Source organism: Rhamphochromis sp. 'chilingali', assembly GCF_963969265.1.
Source record: "Rhamphochromis sp. 'chilingali' genome assembly, chromosome: 1".
Classification (NCBI taxonomy): domain Eukaryota; kingdom Metazoa; phylum Chordata; class Actinopteri; order Cichliformes; family Cichlidae; genus Rhamphochromis; species Rhamphochromis sp. 'chilingali'.
The window spans coordinates 37,108,716-37,119,741 of NC_137929.1; the positions used below are offsets into that span (position 1 = coordinate 37,108,716).

The 11,026-nt window shown below is 43.8% G+C and overlaps 1 protein-coding gene across 1 annotated transcript; it reads right to left on the minus strand.

The window, feature by feature from the left end:
* Nucleotides 1-2,389: 2,389 nt before the first annotated feature.
* On the minus strand, nucleotides 2,390-10,504 carry LOC308406318 (uncharacterized protein). Its single transcript, XM_080897259.1, has 3 exons — nucleotides 10,399-10,504; nucleotides 9,272-10,045; nucleotides 2,390-7,931 (listed from the first exon to the last, which is right to left on the minus strand). Exons 1-3 carry the CDS (start codon nucleotides 10,445-10,447, stop codon nucleotides 2,446-2,448), a joined length of 6,309 nt encoding a protein of 2,102 aa, XP_080753385.1. The 5' UTR covers nucleotides 10,448-10,504; the 3' UTR covers nucleotides 2,390-2,445.
* Nucleotides 10,505-11,026: the final 522 nt, after the last annotated feature.

An 11,026-nucleotide genomic window follows, 5' to 3' on the forward strand; every position in this document is an offset into this window, starting at 1 on the left:
TGGCTGCCTCATATCTTTAAGACATTATGCTAAATGTATGAAAATTATGTCTCTATCAACTTTAATTTGACAACTTTTTTCTTCCTAATTTCCCCCCAGACGCTTTGAAAGCAGGCCTACCCTGCGGAGATGATCAAAAGAGCAGCGCTCCATCTTGACACAACACCCTCTCATCTCGCCTCTAAAGGCAGCTCGCATTGAATGGACAGATTATAAAAACATTGCTGCCATGTTAGCTACAGACCAGCACTCCCACTACATAATTATTAGCCTGATGATTGCACACAAGTGTTTTTGGATGCTGCATCTGGCTCGGCGGATGATGGAAGTTGTTGTATGTATCCACCCGCATTTTTCTGGTTGTCAAAAATTGCATTCTGAGAAAGCCGTACTTCTCTCATCAAGAGTCATAATTTACTTGTCAAAGCAGGAGTCCTCTCAGCATGTGGGAGGCTCCCTGGGGTTATAATTGCGAGACGGTTTGGTTCTCCTGAAATGCCTCCAGGCAAGACGGAGCACGGGCCTGCTACTCAGGCTTTGTGTACTCTTTCCTTTTAAAAGTAGCCATTTACACAGAAAATTGTAAAACACGGTAAAAAACGAATATATATATATATATATATATATATATATATATATATATATATATATATATATATATATATATATATATATATATATATATATATATATATATATATATATTTATATATATATATTTGAGTAGCTTCACTATACTTTCACCATCAACTCCTTATAATCTGTGACTTTCAACACTGATTACTTTGGTAATCTCTACACTGACACAAGGTCTCCACCTTGTGGATGAAGTATGAAAGTGACTTAAATGCTGCCTGCAGGTCAGCCAAGGTTCATCTAAAAAAATCATGCTCGATTATCTTATATATAGAAATATGTAAATATACATGTGTACGTGTGAGACCATGTTGGATAATTTTATATGTATATGTATTTATCCATCCAAACATCCATCTTCTTTTGCTTATCCAATTCAGGGTCACGGTTGGGCTGGAGCCTAACCCAGCTGTCACAGGGCGAGAGGCAGGGTGCACGCCGGATAGGAGATATATACTGTGTCTATATATCACTATCTATGTATATATATATATATATATATATATATATATATATATATATATATATATATATATATATATATCCTGTGTGATTGACTATATATATATAGCTTTATTAAGAGATATAAATAGCATGATCTATAAGTTTAACATGATGAAACACATATAGATGAACTTTAGCTGACCTGCAGGCAGCATCCCACGTGTTTCAAACACACCGGTGTCGTGTCGTCGTACATTTTACTCTTACAATTTTTTAACAGCCATAAAGGTTTTAGATTAAGATTTCACGTTTATCCAATAAATGACAAGCTTTTAAAACACTTTGTTCTTTATCGCTAGCGTGACCTCATAAAAACAGGAGACCACACACTTTCACCGAGGCTCAAAATTCCCCTGACGCCACGCTCAGACTGAATCCCTGGATCCAGAAGGATATAAAGGGTGATGAATTTCACAGTCCTCTTAAGAAAATAAAGATATTCCCAAGCGTCCTTGTGTCACATTGATAGGTATTTGTGAAGCTGTGATGTCAAATGTTCAGTTTTGCCTTATGTCACAGTGAGAAAGAATACATTAAAAAAATTCCTAAGCTAAGACCTATCTCCGAAAATATTTCCGTCCACATCCATCCATAACTTTCTGAGTAATCCTGGTAAAAGACAAACTACCAATCATGTAACCTCCTACACACACAGTCAGTTTGTAGTTGTGGCTCTAAATGTCAGCTCAGTCTCATGGCTAATCCTGAGTTAGTCACAGAATGTGGTGCTTGTTCATGTGCGCACACACAAACTGCCTTTTTTGTGACAGTCAGCACAGCTTTGGACTAAATGTGTTTCAGTGGGATGTGTTTTTTTCTATGTGTCACATATTTTTTCACATTGCACTTATCTTATGATAAATCTAACCCAGGCGACACAGAGAAAAGATTTTTAAACTTAGAGGCATGAGCTCTATTTTAACCCGAATCATTCTAAACCTGGAGATAAACAAATACCAAAGTATAAATGCAGCAGACCTGTTTGGATCTAGCGGTTAAATGATACTTGCTTTTTCAAACTACAGTTATTGTCCCACGTGAATCAGTTTATCAGTTCATTGTGTGGCCTGACACCCATGAGACTGTGTTATAAATGCAGCAGCTCGATCAAACACTCTAAACTCGAGGCTTGAAAAGGTAAAACTAATCAGACTGATTACAGATTATCTGTAGCAAAAATCCGGATGTGAGAGCTTATTCTTCCTTTACTCACATTTATTCAAATATTTCTACATATTAGGAGGAAATATACATTTTAACATTTTTATTTTTTGCATGATGAATTCAATCAGTTCTGTAAAAGTTTTACACCGGAAACTGCTCTCTGCTGGGCAGGGTAACAATGTCATCCATCTTGTCGAATAAGCCTTCAATCGCGGCGTTATTCTTTTTGCTGGTCAGCACATGGTACCTGCCCCCGCAGCGCTCTACGAGCCCCATCAGTTCTCCGTTCCTGAGGATGTGCTGCTCTGCGCTCTCCCCTAAAATCTCCCCCCATGTGAACAGCACCAGGGCGCGCTGCCAGATCTCCTGTCCGAGCAGGCTCATGTGCTCCTCCACGGCTCGTCTGTACTTCTGCGTGCAGGTCAGGAAGGCCGGCATGAGCAGCAGGACGACGTGGGGACCCGGGTGGCACCAGGAGATGCTGTCGAGAATGCCTTTCAGCTGAGAGGCGTTTGCCTCGTCGGGTCCGTCTCGCCACCTCAGGCTGAGCGGCTCTGCGACGGCGAGGCGCCTTCCGGCTATTTGGCCTTTCCACGACCTGAAACTAGAGCCGCTGAATTTGGGCGCTTCTCCACCCAAGATGGTGACACCAGCAGGGGAGCAGGAAGACCAGGTCTCTCCCAAAACCATCACCCTCAAATCTGACCCGGGAGAGCCTTTGCTGTTTGCTCTTGTGCGAGGTCGAGACAGGAGCTTCAACTCGCCGATCACCTTTGCACTTTCGGCCGCTTCTTGTCTCACTTTTGTCTTCTTTGTCTCCGTCAGCGTTTCGACTTTTAGTGTTTCAAGATGACAGTTATTGCTCTCTGCAGCTGACAAAGTTGTTTTCATCCTCTGATCTTCATTATCTGAATCTTTTCCTCTTCCTCTTTCCCTCCTCTCGCTGACCTCTCGGCACTCTAAAGGCGAGCTGTCTTCCGATCTCTTATCATCAGTCCCATGTTGTCCGTTCTCCAAAACGCTGTGCTGTCTCCGGTTCAACTCTTCCTCTCGCTCTTTGAGGTTCTGCTCCCACGTGCTCAGTTTTTTCAGCGACTCCTTTAGATTCCTCTCCTTCTTGCGAAGCTCTTCCTTCAGCAGAGTCATTTCCCTGCCCATCTCATTCAACTGCTGTGTTGTGTAGTTCACGTGCTCGTTCTGCATCTGCAGCTCCGACTTCCAATTGAGCAACTCCTGTTCTTCGTTCTTCAAGTAGTACTCCCTGTCTTTCAGCTCTTTCCCTTGGTCTTTCAGTCCTCTGACCTTCTTCTGTAGATCGTGACCGTGAGAGCTTAGCTCCTTCTGTCTGCCCTCCAGGACTTTCAGTAAGCTTTCCAGCTCCCTCTCCATTTTCTCAACATTCTGCGCCTTCTGCTGTACTTCTTGCTCGTATTTATCCTTCTCCTCTCGTTTCTTTTGTTCTTTTCTTTGCAGACTGATTTCCAGTTCTCTAAGTTCTTGTTCTTTACTTTCCAACTTTGCCTGTTTTTCGCCAAGCTCCTCCTGTTGTGCGTTGACGTCGCGACGTCTTTTGCTCAGTTCTTCTTTGCTTCGTAGCAGAACTTGCTCCCTTTCACTCACTTCTTTCTCCCTTCTTAGGAATTTCTCTTCGAGCTCCTCATCCCTCGTTCTCTGTTCGCTTTGTTTCTCCATCATCTGCTTCTCAAAATGCTCTCTCAGCTCATTCATCTGCGCCTTAGTCTCATCTTCTCTCTCCTTCACCATTTCTAGCTCCACTTTTAGTTGGGCACTGGCGTCTTTTAAAGGCCCCAGCTCCAGATCTTTCTCTCTTAGCGTGATTTGGATTTCCTCGTATCCTCTGAGATATTTCCTGACCTCTTCGTCACTCTCCTTCTTCACTTCCTCACACTTAGCTCTGAGGTTGTCAGTCTCTTTTCTCATCATCTCATTTTGCTCCTGCAGCTCCTCAACTCTCCTCTGACTTAACTTGTATTTCTCTGTGATGACTTGAATGCTCTTAAGCGTTTCTTCCTCTAGCCGACTTATGGTGCCGTCCTTTTCCTGTGTGATTGACTCAATATCCTCATCTTTCATCTTGATCTCCTTTTCGTATTCCCGAATCATGGCCGTCATCTCCTTTTCCATTTTCTCAGTGAGTTCCTTCAGCTCTGACTTTGTCTGCTCGATTGTTAGCCTCAGCTGGAAGGTCTCCTTCTCATTTTCCCTGTCTCTTTGCCTGAGGCGGTCAAGCTCTTTCTCTTTCTCGTGCAGTTTTTCTGTCATTTCCGCATCCTTTTCCCTCTCTTGGTCTTTTTGCCGCTGCTGTATCTCGTCGATAGCGGATGTTTTGCGGTCGTTGCTTTCTTTCAGCTCTTCTATTTCTCTTAAGGAGCTCGCACATGTCTGTTTTGCCTCATCAATCTCGCCGTCTCTCTGTGCAAGAAGACTTTGGGCTTGTGTCAGTTCCTTTGTCTTCTTGTCGATGATCTCTATCAGCTTGTTCACCTCGTTCGCCGCTTTCTCATCCTTCACCTTCTGCTCTTCCTTCCATCGTGTCTCCCTGGAGTCGGCCAGCTGTTTGGCGCCTTCAATGTCAGCCTCCTTCTCTTTCAGTTTTCTCTCCATGTCACTTAAAAGCTGCCGTCTCATCTCCTCCATCTCTCGTTCTCTGTCTTGCAGCCGTTGCTCTGCCTCTTTCTTTTGGCTGAGAATGATTTCCCCTCTTTCTTCTTCCTTTCTTTGCAGGATCTCATCAATATCTTTAATGTGCTGTTTTAACTTTTCTATAACTCGGCTGTTTTCTTCCGCAGATTGCTCCATCTGTTTCTCGTGATTTAACTTGTCTCTTTCTCTTTCCTCTTCTGTCTGCTGCAACCGTTGCTCGAGATCCTTTACACGTTCTTTCAACCTTTCTAATTCTGCCTCTTGTTCCTCCAGCTTTTGCTCCAAAGCTTTTTTGTAGTTCAAATAAACATTTTCTTTCTCCTCCATCTGTCGAAGCTTCTCCTTCATTTCCACGAGTTTGGATTTCATCTCCTCTGTTTCCTTTTCCTTTTCTTGCAGCTGTTGCTCAGTCTCTTGCATGTTTTTTAAGTGATCCCTTTCTTTCTCCTGCTGTTGTTGCATTTTTTCTTTCATTTCTTCCACAAACGCTTTAAACTCCTTGATCTCTTTTTCCTTCTCCTCCAGCGTTTGCTCCATCTCTCTCTTGTATCGCTCTTTGTCCTTTTCACTTTCTTCGATTTCGTTTTTAAGCTGACACTTTAACTCCTCTGTTAGCCGATCTCTCTCTTGCAGTTTTTCCAGAACGTACTTTTCATGGTTCTGATTCAGTATTTGCTTTTCTTTTGCATGCTTTAGCTTTATCTCTTCAACTTGGGCAGCATAGGTTTCTTCCAAGTCTCTTATCTGTCTCTGTCTTTCCTGCAGTTGTTTATCTATTTCTTTTGCAAACTGTTGTTTCAGCTCTTCGGTCTCCTTTTGCCTTTCTTGCTCTACGCTCCTTAGTTTTTCAGTGTACTGTTGCTGGATCCTCTCCACATCCTCCTCCTTTTGTTTCACATTTTTATGAACTTCCTCCTGGTGTTGGGCACTTCTCGTCTCCATCAGATTTACCATCTCACTGATTTTTAGCGTCATCTCTTGATGCTGATGTTTTAAGGCCTCTATCTCCTTTTCTTTCTCCCTCATCTTTTGTTCCAGTTCTCTTTTGTGGTTTTGATGAATCATCTCTTTGTCTTTGTCATTTTCCAGCATCTTTTCTTCCATTTGTGCACGGCACTTTTCTTCTATATCTGCTATTGCTTTCTCTTTGGCCTCCACACATTCCTTCTTTTCTTTAGCAAACAGCTCTTTCAGCTCTGCGGCCTGCCTTTGTTTTTCTTGCTGTATGTTCTTTATTTCATCACCGTGCTCTTGTGCCATCCTTTCCAAGTCATCAGCTTTTTCTTTCAGCTTCTTTTCATATTCTTGCTGTTGTTGAACTTTTGCTGTCTCCATCATTTTTTCTATTTCATTAATCCTTGTGGCCATCTCTTCCTCGTGCTGCTTCCTTATGCCTTGTATCTCTGCTTCCTTCTCCTGTATTTTTACCTCCATCTCTTTCTTATGCTGTGATTTGATTTCTTCCAATTTCCTCTCCATATCTGTCTCATGTTGTTTTACGTTATTGAGAGTTACCTGTTTTTCCTCCGAGGCTTTCTTCCTCAGTTCTTCCATCAGTTTGTCTTTTTCGAGCACTTTTACTTCCATCTCACTCTTTAGTTTTTGTTCCATCTCTGCCGTCTCCCTGTTTTTTTCTTGTACTGTTCTCTTTAGAGTGTTCTCATAGTGGGTTTTAGTCCGGCTGATTTCTGCTATTAAAGACTCGTGTTTTTCAGTCCAGTCAGATATCTCTTTGTTGAGGAGCTCTATGGTCTGCCTCAGTTTCTCATATTCTTTCATCCATTCTTGTGTCTTTGCTCTAAAAGCATCCTCCCTTTGTTTCGTCTCATGTTCCTTTTCTACGCTGGCACGCTCAAGGTCGAGAAGCTTAATTTGCTGCTCCTCGGTTCTTTCCTGCAGTTCCTCAATCTCTCTCTCTTTTATCTCCAGTTTGTAAAGCAGTTTTTCCCTTTCTTGTTGAGCTTGGCTCAGTGCTATGCAGATTCTCTCCTTTTCCAGGCTCAGATCCTGAATTTCTTTCTCTCTGTCCTCTGTCAGCCATCGCATCCTGTCCTCCAGCTCACCAAAATCGTTCTTCCTCTCGCCGACCCTCATGTCTTCATCCTCCGCTTCTTCCTTTTGAATGTCAGCTTTTCCTGGAGATTTCACCTTCTTCCTTCTATCAAAGAACCATCTGATGCTCTTCATCTCCCTGTCCCTCATGTTCTTCAGCTCTGCCTCCTGACGAAGCATCTTATCTGCCATCTCCTTCAGACGCTGGTTGAACTTTTCGTTTCTTTGTTGGCTCAAATCCCTGACTTCTTGAACCAGACCGGAGAAAGCCTCGCATCTGTTCATTGTTGCCATCTTTTCCACTTTCTCTAGCAGCTCTGTCACCTTACTGGAACCTCTACCTCCTCTTCCTCCACCATCTACACTGCTGATGACGTGGTATCGCCGCCTGCACTTCTCCAGAAGCAACTGCAGGTCCCTGCCTCCACTCTGGATGTGCTGCTCAATATCCACTCCCTCTCTGAGCTGATCTCCATGGGTGAACAGCAAGATTGTGTGTCTCCATACACCTTCTCCCAGAAGTTCCAGATGTTCTCTCACATGTCCCGCTTTCACCAGTGTGTCCACCCTCAGAGTCAGCAGGAGTGCATGAGGACCCGGAGGGCACAAAGATACGCTGCAGACAATCTCTCTCTTCACTCTCTCTGGAGTTGCACCTGCCACACCCGCCTCCCAGCCCGGCGTGTCCACCACAGTCACCAGCCGCATGGCCACCTCCGCTTGTTGACGAATGCACTCTTCTGTTACGGCTCCCGACTGGAAGAACCCTGGTTTTCCAAGGATGGTGTTCCCAGCAGAACTTTTTCCAGTTTCACGCTCGCCCAGTAGAACCAGTCTGATCTCAGGAAGACGTCGAGGGGATTTGGAGAAAGACTGGTGGGCGTCCAGCTCAGAACCCTGTGGCCCATCGCCTGACAGGAAAAAAAGGGGACATTTTCAGTAAAAGAGAACTATTTTAATACCATAACCCAGCTGTAATCTCCAAATATTTCATGTTTTTCATTTAATTTTTAATTTTTTTTGTAAAAAAAATTGCCCAGAATAATCGCTCAGGCTACATTCACACGTAAACGGGTATTTTTTTCCACCTTAAAATAATTTAAAAGTCATATTGAAAAATATCTCCATCTCCATGGATCTCAAGCACTAACTACAGCATCCCAAAGCAAGAGGTGGGGATATAACACTGACTATACTGGCCAATCAAAAGACAATAATCAGAATGTTGCAATATAAAACTCTGTCTTCTTTGTCTGTGTGTAAATGAAGACATTTCTGAAACACACTTGTGTTTCTTTTCACTTTAAATCTAATAATCACATTACTTTAGTGACTTCAGTCTCTGTCAGCTTCTGAGCTTCATCCTAGCAAATACAACCTACCTAAACACAAATCAGCACTGTTATTTAGAGTTGTATTTCTGGTCTGTGACGTTTTATTTGTGCCAAAATCATGCACAATGTCTATGTCTGAACTGAACACATTGAAAAAACATTTGACAATCACTTTTTCACTTCAAGCTGTAAAGATGGATACACTCTGTGACGACAGTGATGGCTACTTCTAGCAGGATAACAAACAATTGTCACTGGTTTCTTGAACATGACGATGGGTCCACTGTATTTAAATGACCTCCCAGTCACCAGATCTCAATTTAATAGGGCACCTTTGGGATGTGGTGGAACATGAGGTTAATATCGCAGATGAGCAGCAACTGTGTGAGCTTATCATGTCAATATGAACCAAAATCCCTGAGAATTTTTCGAGTACCGTGTTAAATCTGTGTCACAAAGAATTAAGGCCGTGCTGAAGGCAAAAAGGAAAACGAACCTAATACTAGCACTAACTAATGAAACTAATGCAAAACCTTTAAAGTGATGAGAAGTCACTTAGCAGTGCTGTTTCTGTGTAAAGATAAACTCTAAATCCTGACTGAAGCTCTTCCTACAAACACATTAGGTCCATTCAAGGTGGGGGTCAAACATGGTGCTAGCAAGGTGTACCTAATAAAGTGGCTGGTGCAGACAGTGTGGATCTCAAGATAATTTTGGCACAAACTAAACTTTGTGTTTGCACCTGATGCTTGTTGAATATCATCATTTATAACTCCTCCATCTTTGTGATGCAGTGACGACTGATATTAACTTTGTTCTGGTCTCGATCAACCTTTTTTCTGGGCCTTCTAATCATATGAAATGATTTCATGAACTTAAGAAAACTTGGGAAGTGTTATAAAAATAAACAGACTTACTAATGAGAGTGGCTTTGATGGTCCCTCTCTGCATCTGCGCCTCCATCTGTCGCTGTTTCTTTCTCCTCTCCCTGGCTCTCCTCTTCCCATCGGCCTCCAGCCCCAACACGACGGTATCCATCTCTAAATGGTTGCTTCCATCCCTCTTCTTATCTACCATCTCCTCCAGCTTCCTTATCAGCTCTTTAACCTGTGTCTCATCTCCTTTGCTCCGGTTATTCACAACATGGTATCTGTTTCCACACTTCTGCAGGAGTCTGTGGAGCGACGGGCCGCTTGACACGATTCGTTGCTCCATGGTGCCCATGCCCAGTTCGTCTCCTCTGGTGAACAGCACCATAGTGTGCTCCCACACGTGTTTCCCCAGCGGCTCCAGGTGTTCCTCAATCTCTATGATGTAGTCATCTGTCACAGAAGCACAGGCCCGCACGGCCAGCAGCACAGCGTGAGGCCCGGGAGGACAAAGCGACACGCTTCTCAAAGTTTCTCTCCTCACCCAGTTTGGAGTGCTATTAAGCGGGTAGTACCACTCCCACCCAGGTGTGTCCACCACTGTGAGTTTTCGCCCCACCACATCAGCTCGCCTTTTCACACACTCCTCTGTGGGCTTCCCGCTTTCAAATCCCCCCACTCCTCCCAGTATCGTGTTGCCTGCGGCGCTCTTCCCGGTTCCTTTCCGGCCAAGGAGGACCAGCCTAAGTTCCTGAAGAGCAGGGGGGCTACTGTCTGAGGCAGGGGGGTGTTGTGGCTTCATGGTGGCCTGCAGGCTCTCATCTGTGAAGAAAGGGAGAAGTACTTCCTCAATGCACCGCACCGGATAAGCTGAATGACACAGACACAGAAATGCGATAATAGTCAGACATCTGCTCACTACTTTATTCTTAAAACTGCACCTGAAGCCCTCAGTTTCAACACCCAGTGTTACCCAACATCTGTAAGAGGACTATTATACTATGCTTGCAAATTATATACTGATTGTAACACATTAAAGCACATCTGCATCATCAAGTGAGACTGTTTATCATTGTCGTTATCAGTCTGTCTTCAGCGTCACTCAAAGGGGCCAGAGTGCAAGCTAAAATAAAAATTACTGTTTTATAAAAGTAAAAGATCTACAAGAAACTCACCACCGTTTGTGCTTACGGCCGGACTGCAGTTCTCATTAGTCATGTCCATCGCCCCTGCGTGCACTTTCCTCCTCTTCTTCCTCTTCCTCTTTTTTAGTTCCTGTGTTTTTTTCTACAGCAACGATTTCTTCACCATCATTACGAAGGGAAACACAAAAAAACCCTCCCCCGCTTGCTAAATAACTGACCCAAGCTGATGATTGCAGTCACACAAAGTGAACAAAGACTGTCTGAGGGAGGCAGACTCGCTGCCTCACGTGACCTGTCTGTGGTTTTTTAACTTGCTCTCATTGAACACGACAGGAAGTCAGACGGGTGGCACGGTGAGCTTTTGTGACAGTCCATGTTTGCAAAGTAAACGCAGGCAACACGTCCCTGCTCCTGCATGCCGCACACAGATGCAACGGTTCACACATGTATGCACACGGTGTACATACACAGAACATGCTTCTGCATGCAGACACGAGCAGATGCATGTGTTATCTTGAGAACTGCAGAGCTCCTTACCGTCAAATGGTGCTCTGTGGTTGAGAGTGTGGAACTTCGGTTTCCTCTACCCATGAGCGACAAGAGACGACTCGAAATAAGATAACTGTCATCGCCACAGAGGTTTTTCATACTGAGGAAG